At 42.7% G+C, this 20,168-nt stretch overlaps 1 protein-coding gene across 4 annotated transcripts in view; it reads left to right on the forward strand.

Annotated features, from left to right (window-relative positions):
- Nucleotides 1-3,026: 3,026 nt before the first annotated feature.
- Nucleotides 3,027-20,168, forward strand: part of GRIP1 (glutamate receptor interacting protein 1) — a 621,870-nt gene continuing 604,728 nt past the window's right edge. For 2 of the 4 annotated variants that reach the window (XM_074325445.1, XM_074325449.1), the window contains exon 1: nucleotides 3,418-3,612. In XM_074325445.1, coding sequence (XP_074181546.1) covers nucleotides 3,555-3,612 — 58 coding nt within the window. In that variant the 5' untranslated portion in view covers nucleotides 3,418-3,554. Of the gene's footprint in view, nucleotides 3,613-20,168 lie in introns of all 4 variants that reach the window. The other 2 variants (XM_074325454.1, XM_074325453.1) reach the window with 2 other exon arrangements.

Raw genomic sequence — 20,168 nt, forward strand, 5'->3', positions numbered from 1 at the left:
TAGGCCCTGGAGCCGATCCAAAATAACGGCTGGGGTTTTCTATCTCCTGGGGGACTCCTCAAACTCCTGAAATTCAGTCCCAGGAAGTCATCACACTCGGTTCGATGAAGGCTCTGTGAGCAGGAGACGACTCAGTTGTCAGAGTACAAAGGAAATCTAAGGGAGGCTGCTCTTTCCATCAAACACATTTTCGATTCTTTAACCGACTGCGGGCACCCACATAAGCTTGAAAAGGTGATCAAACAGTAAAATTAAAGCTCTTAGTTTACAGGTTTTTTTCCTTTTCTACCAGGTGAGGGAGGCACTAGTAGGCAAAGAACAGCTCTCTTCTTCCCGTTATTTTAAAAATTTTAAACAGAAAAGAAGATAATTTAGGATTACATCCTATGGCCTGTGTAATCAACTCTGTAATACACTAGTTAAGGTAAAACAATGAATTTAAATTAAACTTTGACTTCTGTAAACCCAGACTATAAAGCCCTTCAAACTGCACAAATAATTTGGAAGAATTTATGTTCAAAAAAGGAGCACACATTCTTAATATAAATGAGCTGATATCTAGACACAGACATTGCTGTTGTAATTGCTGTTAAAGTTTTTAAAGGACATTGAATTTCCAATTTAGTAAAGGAGAAAAATAATATATCTTATATCCTGCTGGTTAGTAGCTACCTTCCTCCTAAAGAACCCAATAGCATTACAATTTCTTTGGAACAGATTTTTTTAAATATAATGCTTTGAATCTGAGATGACTTCAACAATGGACAAATATATCAGACTAAGTTTTCAATTATTTAGTTCTCTTGTTTTTTTCTAGTTTGATGTTATCAAGTGATACCATGGTATCATGAAAAGGATTCATTCAGGGCCTGTTTCCCTGGGGTGATATGCTAGGGGTGGCAAAGTGAGGTGAAATCCTATCATCGTCAACCCCCATTGACTGAATCCTTACTGTCCCTGGCTCTAAGCACACAGACATAAGCCATATTTCCCACTGAGAGAGCTTAGAGCCTAATGGATGACTTCAGTGTACCTACCAAGATGACACAAGCTATTGGATATTGTTGCACAAGTGTTTAGACAATAAGTACTTTGAGGCTGGGGAAGATGAAAATCCTTTCTTAAGAATTTCTTTACCAGTTTTAGTGATATAGTCTATAAAATAATATCCGACCCTAAGACATAGGAGAATATATTAATTTGATCTTCCATTGCTGAACTGTAATTGTCTTGTATCCCAGGCTTTTAGCCCAGAGTTTAACACATAGTAGGAATTTTGTCTTCCTGAGTTAAAATACTATTATTTTAACAGTTGTGAGGTGGAACTCCCTATCAACTGTAATTCCATGCAGGACAAGTGCAGCACTGAATGTAACTATACGAGTATGGGTCAATCCATATCTTCATGTGTAGGCCTTCTAGAATTACACTTGTTAGAACAACCACATACATAAAAATGCTATATAAGACACTATTAAAGCAAGAATAAGCATGACCATTTGTGGTCATTTCTATGTTGGTAAAAACCCCAGGTTTTTGCCTGCGTACAGACACCAGGTGCCATGTTTGGGTTTGTCCTGTCCCTTTGGGGGAATCAATGACAAGTGCCTTTCTCCACAGAAGGTTGGTGGGGCTAGATCTTAAAACAAGATTAGGACAAGACTATTTCAGGACAGAGGATGGACCATTTAAGGGTGATGGGTATGACGATCATATTGACTTTCTGGATTTTACTTCTCAAAGAGTCTGGAAAGAAGATTTGAGCAACTCAGACCAGAGTTCTACTGATAACCCCCGGGGATGGTTTGACCTGCCCTTCATGTAGCCCTTCAATTCTTTTACCTTTGAAGCTTCTGGGCTTGGGCCTCTGTCTTTTCTTAGGCGAGATATCCACTGGTCTTTGGCATCTGGGCAGTTCTGAAATGACAAACAGCCACCCAACCAAGGGGCAGAAGCAGGAGCAATCATCTTAGCCTAAGACTGCTTACGCAGTGGCAGGGAAAAAAGAAAGATTCTATCTTTTTGTTTTTTGTAGTTATTAAATTCTCTGGCTGTATTATGATGTTTCCCAGAGAAGAGGGAGAGAAGGCTGGCAAGAGCCAATGTCCTCAGTTTGGTTCCTTCCGGGGCCAAAATAAACTGCAGGTCAGAGAGAGCCATATCAGTGCAGTGGTTGGTCCCCAAGAACGGCAAACCAGTGGTTGTAGCCTCAGGGCCCAAAATTCTTCAGTCTACACCAGACACTTAGGTGGTAAAGACGTAGGTATTATCTAGCTCCCCCCCCCCCCGCCACGCCCCCGCCCCTTGAGGCAGATGGATGTCATAACCCCGCAGGACATACAGTTGCTAAGTGTCATCTGGAAGATTGTTAGCATCTCCTCCTAGCATTATCCTTTTGAAATCACAAGCAAGCTTCCAGGCTCTACTGTAAAGCTGTCCTCCTCCCCCTTATTCATTCATTCATTCATTCTTCCACCGATAGTCTATGAGCCTATGACAAGGGGAAGCAACTAATCATAAAACCTAATCATAAAATCTTCCTTATACTTGACAGCAATATTCACTCAACCAAGGTCTCCTTGCTTCATTTAAAACAAAAGAGGTTCTCTACTCACGCCCCTCCCACCCCAGCAGAAATTGTATTCCTGGAACCAGCGCTGGTCATTCCGAAAGTTGCTATTCCCCGTAGTTAAGGGCGAAGTTAGCGAATCCGTAGCTGCAAAGTCTGGACTTGGGGGTGGGGGCGACATCCAGGGCGGGGGAGAGCGGCGAGGAGGAGGGGACTATAGGGAAGGACACTGCCCTCTACTTCTTTGAGGTCGTCTCCTAAGCCAGTGGAGCTGCCAGTTTAGGTGTGGGGAGGGCGGCTGTGGGGGGAGCGGCGTGGGCTCCGCACCCGCGGCTGGGTGTCAGGTTGGGTACCTGGCGGGCCGGGCGCGTCTCGCAGGCCGGCCAGAGGGTGTGAGCGCGCGCGCCCCCTCCGTGCCCGCTCAGCCTCGCGCGCGTCTCGGGGGAGGCTCCGCGGAGAGGCGCCGGGGGAGCCTGCAGCCTCAGTCCTGCCGCCGGCGGAGCTTTGTGCGGCGGCGGCGGCTCCGAGTCCCACCTGCTGGCGGCCGGGAGACAAGGAAGGGGAAGAAGGAAGAGGAGGGGAAAGAGGCGGCGGCGCGATCCCACTCCTCCCGCTGGCGCCTACCTCCCGGGGGTTCCGCAGTCCCCGCTACCGGCCTGCAAGACACCCCCCCGCCCCCGGCCCGGCCCGGCCTAGCGTCCTCACCGCGGCAGCCGCCGCTGCAGCCCCTTCAGCCCGGCCCGGCCCACCCGGCCCGGCCGCCGCCACCCGGAGCCGCCGGCGAGTTTGAGGCGAGCGCGGGGCGCGCGGCGCCGCCTCGATGTGCCCGGGAGCCGCCTCGGCGCCCCAGTCCCGCTGAAGAGCCCCGAGCGCGCAGCAGCCAGCCCAGGAGGGTGTGCGGGAGGCGCGGCGAGCCGCAGAGAGAGGGAACCAACGAGCGAACCAGCAAGAGAGAGCCCGAGAACGAGCGCAGGGAGCAGGCACCATGCCGGGCTGGAAGAAGAATATCCCCATCTGCTTGCAGGCGGAAGAGCAGGAGAGAGGTGAGTGGGGCGACGGGGCGGGGGAGGCGGGGACCGGGGTCCGGGCCGGGGGCCACCCCGGGTGCCTCCCTCTCCCCAGCTCCCTCCCGATCTATCCACCGGCCGACGGGGGAGGGGCGCCGCGCCCTCCCGGGCGGTGGGCGAAGCGAGGCGGCGTTGTGCGAACTCAGATTTCTTTTTTTGGGGGGTGCGGGGCCTGAGGGGGGGAGAAGGGGAAAGAGGGAGGGTGCTGCAGCAGCCAACTTTTCGCTTGGGGAAAAATTTTTCTGGAGAGGACAGAGGGGAACTCCAGCTTCTCCACGGCCCGCTCGCACGTGGAGCCCGGAGCGGCTGTCTGTGGGGTGGGTGCTGGGGGTGAGGGTGGGGGTTCCTGCAGTGCTTTAAGTGACTTTTCAAACTTTCCTCCTCCTCCCGCGGCCGCCTTCGCGGTGTCCCCGCCGCTGGCTGAGCTTTGATGGTGCTGCCAAGCCCAAAGTTGCTGGAGATCCTGGGAGGAGGAGGAGATGGTGGAGGAAGAGCGTGGGGGCGGGAAGTGGGCGCTGCCGCAGGTCTCCGGAGGGGGATGGGAAGATGGGGGAAAGCTGTCTTTAGGCTGAGGGTCTGGGGCTGGAATTGACGCCTTGGAAATGAGTTATGCCCCAGCGCAGTCCCCGCTGTCAAGTTAATACCGCAGGACTGCGGGCTTTTCACCATTACTGTCTATTTTTCTTTGTAAAAGCGGCTCTCCGTGCCAGGTTGCTTGTAGACCTTTTGTGTTTCTGCCTGACAAGCGTGCTGGGCACGTTGCTTTTAAATGACTTGCGGAGAGGAAAGTTGAAAGCCTTTTGCACCTTAGGGCTCGGTTCTGTTGAGGTCATTTCATGGTGTTTAGTTTGTGCGGAGGTTGGCCAGGGATTTCAGTTCGGTAACCTGGATATGATGTACTGAGTGCACCAGAATTTCCTATACAGGCCCCACGGGGTTGGAGAGGTGTGCGCTGTGGCTCTGCTAAGCATCCAGAGGGACTCTGGCTGGCAAGGTCCACCAGGGTTTATTCCCCTGCTCCTCCCACCCCGGCCTGCCCTGGCTTCGAGGAAAATGCTTTAGACTTGGATGGATTTCAGGATGCTGGGTCCGCATGGGCTGTGGCAACAGTCGGTGCTGAGGTTAAATGGTGCTTCGAGGGTGGGTGGCTGAGGAAAGCAGGAGGAAGCCAAGCTGGTGTGTGGAGAAGGCAGAGTTGTCAGGGGAGCTCACTCCAGCAGCTTGATGAGTTGGTATGGAGGGTGTCTGGGTTATTGGGCATGCCAAAAGTTTCAGGCTTTTGAAATAATGCTTGCCACTGAAGAGCCAATGCGCGATTTGCAGTTTTTCTCTAGGTGGCACAACCTGTCTGGCTTATATCCTGTTTAATGACTCAGGGAATTCATCCCTTTTTAACCACTTCATTATTAGATATGTGTGTTCATTTCCAGTACACTTTCTCGTGAGCGACCTTACGTTTACCCACTCAAAATGCACTCTGGCTTTAGAAATGCTTCTGCTTTTACCTTTAGTAAATCATATCTTAAAAGTTGCAAATAGTGCTACCAATAATTTATAACCAGGTAAAAGCACCAAATGCAAGCATTCTGTCCTGTCTGTCTTATCAACTAAATGTCACAGTGCACTTGGTGTTAAATGTATCTGTTTACTGAAGAAAATGTTCCAATACTGCCAACAAATTTAATCAGAATGCTGAAATGGGTAGATTTTTGGACTGTGACAAAATGTATGTCTTTTAGAAATATATGGTAACTTTGAAAGATGATCAGCTAATCTGTTTGGTGGAGATAAGACTGAATTTCCTGCAGAACATAAAAATCTGAGTCAGAAATTGGATATTCTGCTTTATCTTCTCCCGTGAAACAGGGAACCTTTGTTACTTGGTGTCTTTTTTCATTTTAAAGGTTTACTTTTTGCTTATATTATGTGATGCTTTTCTAATTGGTATATTTTTGTTTGGTTGTGGCGTTTCTTTTTGAGGGTCCGCTTCATTGGGAATGCACAAATATGTGTGTTTTGTTTCTCGTAAAATACCCTACCTGGTGTTTGTGTTTCAACTGTGCGTGCATACATATGTATTTAAATTAACTGATTTTTAATGCATATGTCAGAAGACACTGCTTGGGATTGGCTTATCCTTTTGGAAGAATTTTATTGTGAAGTAATGGGCAATGTTTTCTATTTGAATTTGAAATCAGATTGTATTTAGCATTTTTCTTTAGAATTTACAAATTTAAATGATCCAAAAAGTGTTGAATTAAGTTCTTGTTAAATATAAACAGAAAGATTGAACTATCAAGTTGGTCAGGAAAGTAATGATCATAGAGGGAACGAATACATTTTAAATTTTGTCTAGGGATGACATTGACCAAAAATTCAACTTCTAATGTCTTACCGTTAAATTCTAAGGTTGGTTATACTCGTATAACCATTGCTCTTTCCACATTCTCCCACACTCAATTTCCATTTAAACATTCTAAAACCCATTATGGAGACTACTCTAGCATAACATTTTTTCCTGTAGATTTTATCAAGCTAAATCTCTTTCTGAAACGTAATGCAAATTAATACGGGCTGCTAGCTTCTTTAAGGACCACATATTTGAACAAGTAGTTCTCAGCATTATCGTTTTTTTAAAAATGTTGATCTCAACTCAAAGGTTTGGGGAACCTGCTTTCTTGATATTGTCACATACAACGAGGGGTTTGGCCAATCTATATAATAAATTCATGCCTTATCTATAAACCATTCATAACTTGGGTTCATCTTGAAGGCCTCTGTCAAGAAGATATTGAGTGAACTATTGCTACTGCATGCAATGCTGAGCAGAGAAAGTGTAACACATGCAGTAAATGCAGTTGCTTCCACAATGACATGTTAAGATTCACTCATGTACGGTGACATACTATTAAAGTTCGGGACACATTTCTCTATCCTCCCCACTCCCCCCAGCCCCCCAATTTTCTGCCTGAGCTGAGGAACCCAATTCATTTAGAAGCTTCCTATACGTTTTTGGGTAAGTGTTTCAGGAGAAGTGAAATGATTCTGAACACTGTTCTGTTTAACATCTCTTCCAACCAAATTAAATTAAGTAATTTATTAGTTGTTTTAATCTTCTTATTAGCTGATCATGTGTAATCGGAATATAATTGTTAAGGACAATCTCAGTATAAAGAGATAGATGCCTCATTAGTTAATGATGCCTTTCTGTTGCCTTGTATGCATACATACCAGTACATACACATATTCAGAGGGGAAGATTTGTATAGCTCCCCTCCCACTTGCCTTTCTGTTCTTCTCAGAAGATTTGGAGGTCTCCTCGTGAACTTGAGGACTTCCCTTTGGACTTCTGCAGGAATTATGGTGTCTGGGATTTTGCTTCTGTTTTGTAGAATGACAGTATTTGGATCTCTTTAGATGTAAAGAATTAGCTTTTATAAAATACCTATGAGACAGTGCAGGGGGCTTAGTAGTGTGCCTTTATTATGGCTTTGGTCTGTTTCACTTTCCACATCACAAGGAGATCTGGTGTCCCTACTCCACACAAGTTGCTTAACAAAAAGTCCAATTTGAAATTTGAGTTTTGACTGGGGAGTGCTGTGAGGAAAGGAGAAGAAGTCACACGCATGGAGAGTCTGCTTTGTGTTGCGCACTGTGTCCGATGTTTCACATTCATTATTTGGTACAACCTTACCACGTGCCTGTAAGGTCGGTATTACTATTATTTTCCCTGATAGATGAAGAAACTGATGTTCGGAGAATGAAAAACATTGCCTATAGTTACGAAGCCAAGAGTTAGGGCACCAGTTTCTAAAGAGACAATTCAGAAAAGAAGTTACATTTCCTGAGATGAAGTTTATAGCATTATATTAACATTGTAACATCTTATGTTTTTTTTTAACAGAATTTTAGTGAAGTGCCACCGAATCGTTCATCAGCAGAGTTTTTCAGTTATATACATTTGGAAGAAGCTTCCAAAGTATATTGTGGATTGTTGACAAACTGACTTTGCTACGTAGGTTTATCATCTCTAACCATAAGGATTGAAATGTCAGCATATTTTTCAGTAGAATTATTTTACTAAAGTTAAAGAACTTCATTTAAGTGAGTGGCTTTTCCACCAAAGACTTGAGATACTTATGCAGTTTTCCTTCTTTTCAAAGCGTATTTGTCATTAAGTCAAGAATTAACAAGAATTAGGTATTCTTCCTCACTGCAATGAACTGGGAAACTCCTGTATTGTTAATAGCCGTTGTGCATTTGCTCTTTTGCCAACATTTTATATAATTAAAGCCATCCATCTGAACTCTCAGCCTGACTTTCTATCAGAGGGCTCAGTGACCAAAGAAAGGGACTTCAGATAATGCTTTCTTCTGTGGCAGCCTGGTTGGTTTCTTTCATGAAGAAAAAGAAGTATCAACTTTAATTGGTAAAGGATATTAAGAATTGAATATCGTGAGTTTTAAAACTGTTATATTAAATGCTGGTGATGTCTGATTGTTGAAGGCATTTAGGATTTGGTAAGAATCATAGTTGTTTAGTAATACAAAATACAAAAGTAATAGTAATGCAAAGTCAGGTGTCTAACAGAATGCTATTCAAACGCAAAAGCAAAACCTGGGTTTGAATCTCTTGTTTTATCTTTTACTAAAGTGCATTTCTTCTCAAATTCAAAGGTTTCCTAAATATAAAAATCTATCCATACCAATTTCCTTATTTAAGAAACCTACATGTTTCGGCATGTCAGTGGCTGTCAGTTTTATGGGAAAGTTAACATTCTTTAAATATATTTGCTGATTAAAATACACCTGATTGAATTTCTTACTGCCTTTCATTTCAACAATGATTAAACTTGAAGCACCAAATGAGGTGTTGAATAGAATATGAAAACATGTCAGTATCCTAGATAGATTCTTTAGCCCCACCCAGCAGAGAGGTGGACCACAAGATAATTGAAGTCTAACAGCAGTGGGCTAAGTCCATTTTAGCACTTCCTAGCTATGTAGCCTTTGTACTACTCAAAGCCCTTGTGTTCTCATCTTTAAGATGAGGACAAGTAACATCTACCTCCTGGGAGAATTAAATGAAATTAACAAGTGTGGGGGAATTTATGATAGTACTTTACGTATAGGTCAGGGCTCAGTAATGGCAACTGCTGTTACTTTTATATCTTGATATCGATGTGTAAACTTAAGGTGTCCTGATGATGAAATGTTAAGTTTTTATTCTTTAAAACCTTCATAAATGAGTACAAAAAAAGTGCAGTGTTTTGTGAACAGCTACAGTGAAACACAAAACTTTATGAGGCAAAGGTCTTTGGTATATTTTAGTCTGACTCTCTTATGAAGAAAAAGAAACTCCTGTATAGAGGGAAATGTACCCAAGGCCGCAGTTTATACATTTAGTGAACATTTACTGGCCACTAACTGCCATGATGGGTGCTGGGAATGAAATCATGGTTCCTATTTTCCAGTAGATTATTATGTATAGTTATAGAGTCACTGATGTGACAAGTAACTCAGTACAGCCTATCTCCTCCTGTGCAGGTGGACTGTGCTGAGGGCAGGTGGGAAGAAGGAAGCTTCTGAGGACAGCTCTCAGAGGAGATGGCACAGAGGAAGTGATTTAACACTTTAAGGAAGGGGAGGAGTTTAGGAGGTTGGGAGGTGATGTGAGGACAGATATTTCAGGCAAGGGGCAGGGTATGTTCCAAAGCATTGTGGAATAAAATATTCCAGGAGCCACTACTGGTTTCTTAAGGGGCTGAAGTATAGAATAGGAACGTGTATATGGACTGTAGAACATGAATGTGCATTTCCCCATGAGGTGGGGAAACTGGGTGGGAAAAGATGAGACTAGAGAGCCAGCTTTGGAAGGACTTTGTATGCCAGATTGAAGAGTTCCGGTTGTATCCAGCAGGTGATAAGGAGTTAATGGAAGCATATCTGAAGGAGAAGTGAAGGGTCCCGATTTGCATTTTAGAAAGGTTATCTTGGAAGCAAGGAGGAAAGATTGGAAAAGGGAGGGACTGGAGGAATGGGTGGGGGTCAGGTAGAAGGCTACTGCCCAGTTTCTGGCCATGCAGAGATACTTAGGAAGAGGACATGGTAAGCAGGTGAATTTAGGAAATACGGAGGGTGTAGGTCTGTGGTTTAGGTAGTGATTAGAGTCAGAGTTGTATGTTGAGACCGAGTGCCTTGATAAAAAACCTGGTGTTCTTTCCTCCACATATTGCCTTTCTTTTCCATCTCCTTCCCAAATCTACGATGAGGGTAAATGTAAACAGATTCTGTAAAATAATGTAAAAATTGACCACCATCAAAGTGATTGGGTTCCAGGCTGGGTCATGATGACAGTTTAATGTGCATTAGCTTTTTTTTTTTTTTTTTTTAATTGGGGAATATTGGGGAACAGTGTGTTTCTCCAGGACCCATCAGCTCCAAGTCAACTTGTTGTTTTCAGTCTAGTTGTGGAGGGCACAGCTCCTTGGCCCATGTGCGAATTGAACTGGAGACCTTGGTGTTATGAGCACTGCGCTCTAACCACTGAGCCAACCACTGGCTGCCCTTGCATTAGTTTTTTTTTTTTTTAAACATGTTTTTTTGTTTTTTGTTTTTGTTTTTCCCAAGTCAAGTTGTTGTCCTTTCAGTCTTAGTTGTGGAGGGTGCCGTTCAGCTTCAAGTTGTTGTCCTTTCAGTCTTAGTTGTGGAGGGCGCAGCTCAGCTCCAGGTCCAGTTGCCATTGCTAGTTGCAGGGGGCGCAGCCTACCATCCCTTGCGGGCGTCAAGGAATCGAACTGGCAACCTTGTGGTTGAGAGCCCACTGGCCCATGTGGGAATCGAACCGGCAGCCTTCAGAGTTAGGAGAATGGAGCTCCAACCACCTGAGCCACCGGGCCGGCCCGCATTAGTTTTTTATTAAAAATAATTATTATCCTGTCTCTATCTCCTAAAACTAATTTGGAATTTTAAGTGATATTTTTAAAATAAAAAGAGAAAAGTGGTAATTATTTATAGAAATGTCATCCCACGTAATAGAATTGGTTTGTTTTGTTAAAAAGTTATTATTTTCTGAAAACAACTAAATGCTCTGTGAATTAAGTTTTAAATACTTCGTATACTGAACTCAATTAGGAAACCAGTATTAAAGTCCTCTCTTAGTCATATTTCTGATTATGTGATCTAGGCACAGACTGCCCTTCTGAACCTCTATTTTCTCATCTGTACTTTAAGGATGATTCTTGGCATACTAACCTCCTGGGGTTATGTTATGGGGTGAAAATTTTATTGTTACAAATTATATTACAAAAAGGAAAAGTTGTTGAATGACTGAGATTCTTAAAATACATTTGTCTATTAGCCCGCCATTTCTGAATGGAGGCATTTTTTGTATGACTTCTGTTTCATAAACCGGAAATTTTCATAAAAACAATTATATTGTTCCAAAATGAATTTCAAATATGTTATGGAGTTTCCCCTTTAGGCTCCCATTGATAATAACGTAACTCAAATGATACAACCAAATTACAATACACAGCTCTGTTACAAGTCCAAAGTCTGTGTGGCCGGTGTGTTGAAAGGCCAAAACTCAAAACGTCAGAATTTGGAGTAAGGAAAGGTTTATTTATTTATTAAAACTTTTTATTTATTTTAAGTGTGTTTTTCCAGAACCCATCAGCTCAAAGTCAAGTAGTTGTTTCAATCTAGTTGTGGAGGGCACAGCTCACACTGGCCCATGCAAGGAAGGAACCGGCAAACTTGGTGTTACAAGCATCACACTCTAACCAACTGAGCTAACCCACCGCCTTAGGAAAGGTTTATTGATCGAGAAAGTGCCAACGAAGAAGGTGGGAGCCCTAGTAGTCCCTCAAATCCATCTTAAGAAAGCATAGAGGTCAGGCTTCTTTTATGTCTAGGGGAGGGAAAATGGTAGGGGCTGTTTTTATAAAACTCAAGCCCAGCGGGATTCCTCTAATGATTAGAAGCTATTAGCCTGAAGGCCATGGGAACAACGCAGGCTGGAACAAGATGGCGTCAATGGGAGACCCAGCCTTTTCCTCTGCTCCGTCTGCACAGTTCCTCAAGGCAGCCTCTTTCTTGGCGGTGCTTGGAAAAGTCCAGCTCAGATGCCGAGTGGACTTTACTCCCTGTTGTTCACTTTCTGCTTCCCTATAGTCTAGGCTTCTGACTTCAGCTCAATATCAGAGATGTCTGTACTTCGCAAATGGAAGGCACATACTAGAACTTTTTAAGGGACATCTCTACTGCCGATTTTATTCCAGTACTTAAATACGCGTATGTGCTAACCTAAAACTAGGTATAAACTCCTGATGCTTATACCTGTCATCCAACCACAAAACCAAACCAGATTTTACAAATGAAATACAAACTACCAAAAAACAAAACAAAACAAAACCACAATAACACACACACACACACACACACACACACACACACACACACTCAATAACTTTCAAATTAACAATTATTTTGTGTGACTTGATATTTTTTGCCTGAAATTAAATTCCCTCTTGCAGTGTGAATAGGGTACTTGCTACTATGGGAAGTAATATCATCCCTGTTTTTTCCTAATTGAACTCCTGTGGAACCTTGATTTTAAGAGCCCGTTGTCACTTGGTCTTTCCTGGGCATGAACACATCGTTTACACATGAAGTCCTCTATTCTCATCGGTCTGTTTTGCACCATTGTGATCCTAAATACAAAACCCAGTATTGGCACTGCAGTTGGTGCCAATTAGTATTAGGCAGCATGCAGATGTACATCAGTACTTCTTGCATTATTTGTGCTGGAGGTCTGTTATACCCCAGTCTGGTATGCAGTCCTGTGGCACAGTGAGTGCGTCTTTTGCAACTCCCTACCTGAGTCTCACCACACCTGCACTTGTCTATGTCCTGTCCATTGAGATCAGCTCATTCATCACACACTTAGATGTCAGTGCAATTCCAAATTGCGGCAGGAATTTCTGATCACCTACCCTCATTTTTAGTACTCATCTAACCATGGTCAGGCAATCAACCGTTTTCTGCCTGACACAGTCCACAGATCACATTTTGACTAGTACTGGTTTAGAATATGTTTACGTGGCTGGGGTTGGGGAGAAGACTGTTCAGAATGATGGGCGTGTATGTAAAAATGTGCATGCTACTTTTAAGATAGAACAATTTATCTTTTATAGCTGCTTTCACCTTACCTTCAAGATTCTATTCACACTGAAGATGGAAAACATCTGATCTTGTCAGTTAAGAGCACATTAGTCTCTGGTTTAGAAACTCTATGGTTGGTTCTCTCATTTCTCAAGAATTTTCCCTTCCCTCATTCCCAAGATGGCGTTCTGGTGAAGGAGAAAGCGTAGTATAATAGTATCCTCATGGCACTGGGTGAAGGGCATTTTATTCATTGTGTGACCCTCACTGAGTCCACCGCTCTGGACTTGGCACCCATGGTGACTGGGCGTTGTGCCCTGGTTCCAATGAAATGAGACTGTTTCTGTTGGGTTTTTTGAATGTCATCCCGGCAGCTGGATTGGACTTCATGGACCTTGCCTTTACATCTGGAGATATTCTGCAGATATCTCCTCTGTATTGCTCCAATGCCACATCGAATGCTGCCTGTGCAAAGAGGGGGCCATCATGCTAGGCAGTGAGGGTTATTAGTCAAAATGGTCACTGAGCCCTCAAAGCTACACAGTTGTTAGACTTTTTTCTCCTTTTGCACTTATCAAGGAGTTTTGAATCTTTGTAGTATAATATATTGGACATTTATATCTAATCCTTTCCCCCCTTCCCCACTTCCTTTGCCCCCCTTTCTCTGTTGTACCAGATATCTGGATGGGCCTATGTGACTTAAAAATATAAAACTGGAAAGAACAGGAGCCATGAATTGTGAATCATTAGGTAGGCACCTCTCCCTAAGATCAGAATGCCAGGGAAGAAAGAAATAGAGAACTGCCTAATAGCCCAGAGATGGTGTAGTTTGAAGCTGGCAAGTAATTTCAACCAATACCCTCTACTGGTCTACCTTGTACACAAACCTTTCTCACTTAATATGTTTATTATAAATCTTCCCTTTACATTTCATCAGCAAACATATGAACATAAGAAGTGACATATTTCTTCCCATGATGGGTAGTATAATTGCATTGTGCATTATGTATTAGATAGTGATGTATTTTAAAGGTTTACTTCGTATTTTGAATAAAGATGTTTAGAAGAGATCCCTAGGTATACTCAAGACTTCTTGTATGAATTGGTGTTAGAATTACTAAATGTATGTATGTTTTTTACTAGTGAAGTGTTTGTTTTATTTTCACGATTGTTGAATATAGCAGACAATATGAAAATCTGACATAGTGTTTGATAGCATAAGTTACTAGAGTTTATGTCATGTTTGGGCACAGTTCATCATTTGAGAAAAAAGTTAACCTGTTAGTACGTTAAACAACAAAACAGTACAAAATAACATAGGTAAACATTCTGATAACAATATAGTAGATATTTACTTGTTTATTCTGATATACAATCTATGGATAGTTTTTCTCCTTGATATCTTATGTCAAATATTTATATCTTCTGTTACTGATATTCACAGATTCCATTGAAAAAGACTGAGAATGTGCTAATATTCTTGTGAAATCAGGCTTAGATGGTCACAAGGATTTCTACATTGCCCACTTGGGAAGTGTCAGGATTGTTGACTGAAAGAGAATGGCGTTTAAAATTAGTTTTTTCAGATGAATTTAAGTGTTTCTTTTTAAATATATAATTTTCTAGTGTGTCCAGAGCACATTTTCATTAAATGAAAACCTTGAACGAGGCAATATAAACTTAGTTTCTTTGTTAGTATTTCACATTCCCCCCTATAATTTTAGTTAGGAGAATGGAAATTTGCCAGGCTAGAGTCAGACACCTGTAGTGCTGCTGAGAAAGCACCTCATCTGGTTTTCAAAACGAACTTGAATGCTGATATATATATCTGAATGAGAGCCCTACCATGAAAGAATAGCCCTGGTTTCTTAACCAACAATCATATACAATTATCAAGGATGATATGGGCTCTGGATTCAATGATTGCATTTACTCAAAACCCTAACCCCTTAGCCTCTATTTATTATACTGAAAAGGACAGAGGGCAGGGTATTTATCTGTTCAGATTTCCATAACAAAACACCGTGGGCTGGGGGGCTTAAACGACAGAAATTTATTTTTCACAGGTCTGGAGGCTAGAAGTCTTTGATCAAGGTGTCAGCATGGCCCTTTTCTGGTGAGAGCTCTCCTTTTGGGTTGCCAGTGGCTGCCTTTCCACTGTGTGAGTTCCCAGGGCCTTTCCGCGGGGTGTACAGGAGGTGTAGGGATGAAGAGAGCGCTCTACTGTCCTTGTAAGGACACTAATCCTGTGGGATCAGGGCTCCACTGTTACGGCCTTATTTACCCTTAACTCGTTCTTTGGAGGCCCTATCTCCAAATACAGCCCCCCAGGAGTTGGGGGGGTGGTAATGACTTCAATGTATGAATTTTGTTGGTGGGACACAAACATTCAGTACGTAACAGACAGGAACAGAAGATTCATAAATCTTATATAATGTTCTTATAAATTTCATCCTTCCATTGTCTGGAAACTGTTCCTTTTGAGCAGAGGATGATGTACTGGTTTTAATATATGGCCTCCAAATTTTGGGGCGGTTTTCCCGTTGACTAACTGTGTTCCCTCCATTTGAGTCTGGGCAGGCTTGGGGCTGTTTATCCACTTGGGTATGCTGGAAGTGATGCTGTTTGACCTCTGTGTCTGAGGTGCAAAAGTTGGTGCCACCTTCCCTTTGTTAGTTGGAACATTTGTGTTTGGAGTCCAGAGCCACTAAGTGGCTCTACTACTTCTGACTCCCTGGAGGCCACATGCTGTGAGGAAGCCAGTTCACATGGGGAGGCCATGTATAGGTGCTCTGGTTAGCAATCCTGGTCTTCAATCCTCCTTGCTCAGACACCAGACATGTGAGTAAATGAGTCGTAAGGTGATTTCAGCCCCCACTTGTTGAATCACCCCAGCTTTTGAGTTTTCACAGCTGAGATCCCATCCATCATGGACTTGATCAAAGTCATGCTTGCTGTGTCCTGTCTGAAGCCCCGACCCACAGAATCTATGAGCATAATTAAATGGTTTTTAAAAAGTAGCTAGGTTTTGGGGTGATTTGTTACACAGCTATCCCTTACCTCTCATTCTGTTTCATTCTCTGGAACTCATTGTTTATAATCAGCAAAATCGTTTATATCCTCAGCCTCTTTCATTAACCTCCCCTTCACCTTCTTGCTGTAATTAAACTCGATTCACCCTTAGGACATTGCTTCCTCTATGCCCTGTCAGGTGGTGGCAGTTTTCTTTCACCTACCCCTGGCGGAGGGATAGAAGGTCCTTTTTGTTTTTTGCTACTTCTGGACTATTCTCCTTTCTAAAACTCCCTGATTTTGAAACTACACAAACTACTGTTCCTCCTTGTTGCGGTTACTTCTGCCTATGGCCATTTTAACTCTTGGCTCACTACCACTTGTTCTAATACTACCTCTGTCATAATTCTTGGTGATTTCAATATTTACGTAACTGTCCCTGCTGTTTCTTGGTTTCTCAGTCCTGTGTCCTCCTCTCTTTTAATTGTTATATCCACCCCTGTACCTCAGCTTCCATGACTACACTCAGACCAGCAGTTATCAAAGTGAGGTCAAGTGGCCCCTGGGAATCCCTAAGATGCTTCCAGAGGGTCTATTAGGTAAAAACTATTTTCATAATAATAACGATGTTAAGACATTATTTGCCTTGTGAACTTTCATTCCTTTGTGAGTTCACATTGTAGTTTTCCTGGGGATACATAATGTCTGATGAATGTCTTCACTCTGGCAGCTAATGGAATGTGTACTTGCATATGCTTGTGTTTAAAATTTTCTGTTTTAATTTTAATATGGTAAATATTAATGGATATAACCCACCTAACCCAAAACTTTTTGGAGTCCTCACTAATTTTTAAGAATGGTGTAAATCCATCCTGAGACCACTGTGTTTGAGAACTGCTGTCCTAAACCTTGCGTTATCAATGACTGCAACCCACCTGTGTCTCATCTTCAAGCATCCTGCTCTTCAGTCAGCACCTATCTTGCTAACTCATTCTTGGTTATCCTGACTCTAGTAACCCTTCATTCCCACTAGGACCTGAAATCCATTGACCTTACCCCCCTTTGACTATTCCATACCCCTCTAGTGTCTTCATTTCCTTTCTTCCCAACAAAAATTTCTTCATATACCATATCATCAGTCTCTTGGGTATACTCTTAATTTCTTCTTTCCTCTCTCATTTTGTAGGACTCATCTGGAAAACCTGGTTAAACCCAACTCTCTACCACTCTAGTTTATGTCCGGGCAGTTGAATGTGGTTGGAGAAAAACACTGAGCCAAGCTGACTGTTTTCACTTTAATTTCATGATCACTAATCTCAAATGCGTCTTCGGTGCTGACAGGTTATCAGTCTACATTTCCTTGGTCAATTCAGTCATGCCTTTGACCTCCCAGATGACAGATACCTCCCACTCTCTCCTCGTCCTAAAATCATCAACACCTCCTCTTCCATTCTTACCTTTAGCTAAACACTTTGCTTCTTATTTCAACTAGAAAATAGAATCAATTAGAAGAGAAGTTCTGCTCAGATCTGTGCCCATGTATCCTGTGTGCTCTTATCAAGGCTAACACCCCACTGTACCCCAGATCCCATTCTCTCTTGCCCACTTCAGGATGTGACTCCAGCACATTCCCCTCTTTCTCCAGTATCATCAGTTTCCCCCTCTACTGGATCATTGCCATTCTGCGTACAACCATGATGTTATTTTACCTACTTAAAAAACAAACAAACAAAAAAACCCCTCTGTTGACTCCCACTGCCTCCAGTTAACCACTCCACTTGTCTGCTTACCGTTATAGTAAGAGCCCTTGGGAGATTTGTTTATATTCACTATGTAACAGTTCTCTTTTTACTCCCTCTTGAACCTAATCCAATCCAGTTTTTGTGCCCCATTCTATCTCTTTTTATCACCAACAACCCCCATGTTGTTAAAACTAGTAGCCAATTCTCAGTCACATATTTCTTGACCAGCCATAGGCATTTGAGATAATTAACTATCCCTCTTATGGAAACACTTTACTCACTTGGCCTCTAGGATATCACATCGTCCCACTTCTCCTCCTCCCTCATTAGCCACTCCTTCTTCCTCTCATTTGGTGGTTTTTCCTCAGGTCCCTATATCGAAATATTGTAGCTCACTAGAGTGTGGCTTTTGTGCCTCCTCTTCTTTCATGCTCTCATCCAGTCTCCTCAATACATTGACCTTCCAAACTTGTATGTCCAACCTAGTCCTCTTCCTGAACTCCAGGCGTCCCTAGTCTACCTGACTTTCAGTATCTCCGTGTGAACGTCTCACAGGCATGCATCTCACCTCACATCTGTAATCAAGCTACTGATTCTCTCCCTCAATCCTTCTTCTCTCTAGTGTTCCCCATCTTTGTAAATGACAAATCTGCTTGTTCATGTCAAAGCCCTTGGTGTCTTCCTGGGTTCCTCTATTTCTCTCGCACTCCACATGCAATCTGTCAGAAAATGTTGTTGATTCCACCTCCAAAATATATCTAGAATTTGATTATTGTCACCCACCTCCACCATGTCCAACTCAGTTCAAGCCACCATCATTTATGTGTACCAGGGTTATTGCATTTGCCTTCTAACTATTTTTTCTGTTTATCCCCTTGTCTTCTGTTTTCAACTCTTCTATAGAACAGCCAAAGTGATCGAATAAAAACATCTCAGATCCGCTCAAAACACCTTTTGCTTTTTTTTGTTTCTTCTTTTAAAATTTACTTAAAGATTTTTATTAAAATATAGCTGACATACAATATTATATTAGTTTCAGGGGTACACCATAATTATTCAACATTTATATACCTAAAGAAGTGATCACCATGATAAATCCAGCAACCATCTGACACTGTACCACACTATCACAGTATTATTGACTATAATCCTCATGGCTTATTTGTTTTATACCTGGAAATTTTGACCTCTTATTCCCTTTAACCTTCCCCCCCCTTTTAAATTTTACAATTACAGGTGACATTCAATATTATTTTTTATTAATTTCAGATGTACAGCATAGTGGTTAGACATTTATATAATTTAAGAAATGATCCCCCTGACTAGTCTAGTACCCACGTGGCCCTATATGTAGTTATTACCATATTATTGACTATATTCCCTATGCTTTACTTTACATCCCCATGACTATGTTGTAACTACCATTTTGTACTTCTTAATGCTTTCACCTTTTCACCCTGCCTCCCTCCCAACTATGGCCCCAACAAATTTAGTACCCATCTGACACCATAAATAGATATTACCATATTATTGACTACATCCCCATGATTACTGTGTAACAACCAATTTGTGCTTAATTCCTTCCCCTTTTTCACTTACCCCAACCCCCTCCCATCTGGCAACCATCAATATATTCTCTGTATCTATGAGTGTCTTTCTGTTTTGCTTGTTCATTTTGTTCTTTAGATCCCACATATAAGTTAAATCATATTGCATCTGTCTCTCTTGGTCTGACATACTCCACTCAGCAAAATAGCATCCAGGTCCATGCCACTGCAGATGGCAAGAACCCACTCCCTTCCCTGGTCAAGCAATATTACACCATATACGAGTATATGTACCACCTACTCTTTATCCATTCATCTATTGACAACACCCAGGCTTCCTCCACATCTTGGCCATTGTAAACAATGCTGCAGTGAACATATGGATGCACATGTCCCCTTGGAGTAGCATTTGGGATTCTTCAGAAGTGGGATTACCTTCTTTGTCTCTTGTTATAGCCTTTGTTTTAAAGCCTGTTTTGTCTGGTACAAATATTGCTGCCCCAGCTTTTTTTTGTTTTTGTTTTGTTTTTTCATTTCCATTTTCATGAAATACCTTTTTCCATCCCTTTACTTTCCATCTGTGTGTGTCTTTCAATCTGAAGTTGAGCCTTGGTTGCTATTGGCATGTCAGAGTGGGATTGACTCTCAGGCTGATTGACTGTGGGCTTTGGCCACATCCACGGCTTACAGGCTACTGTATGAGGGCCTTACCCCACTGAGTGGGATTCATCCTAGCAGGATCAGGTGCCTGTTGAGACCGCCGTTTGTGTGTGCTTCTTGTGGGGCTAATTGAGTGGTGCTCTGCTGTGGTCTGAAGCCAACCTCCAAGCATGTTGGTTCTGGGGCCTCTTGGGAGGGGCTCTGGTGCAGGCCCAGGTTGCCCACTGCCTGTGACTGGCTGGGGACTATCTCATTGGAGCTGCAAAGCTATCGGTGGTTGTATGCTGCCTGTGCTAACCCTGGAGACGCGTGGGAGAGGCCACGCTGGGAACTGAGGAATGCTCAGGCCTGGGGTAGCTCTGAAAAAAGCCAGGACACCTCAAGGCCTGCTGCCACCTGCTGGCTCC

The sequence above is a fragment of the Rhinolophus sinicus genome, linkage group LG02, assembly GCF_036562045.2.
Source record: "Rhinolophus sinicus isolate RSC01 linkage group LG02, ASM3656204v1, whole genome shotgun sequence".
Taxonomy (NCBI): domain Eukaryota; kingdom Metazoa; phylum Chordata; class Mammalia; order Chiroptera; family Rhinolophidae; genus Rhinolophus; species Rhinolophus sinicus.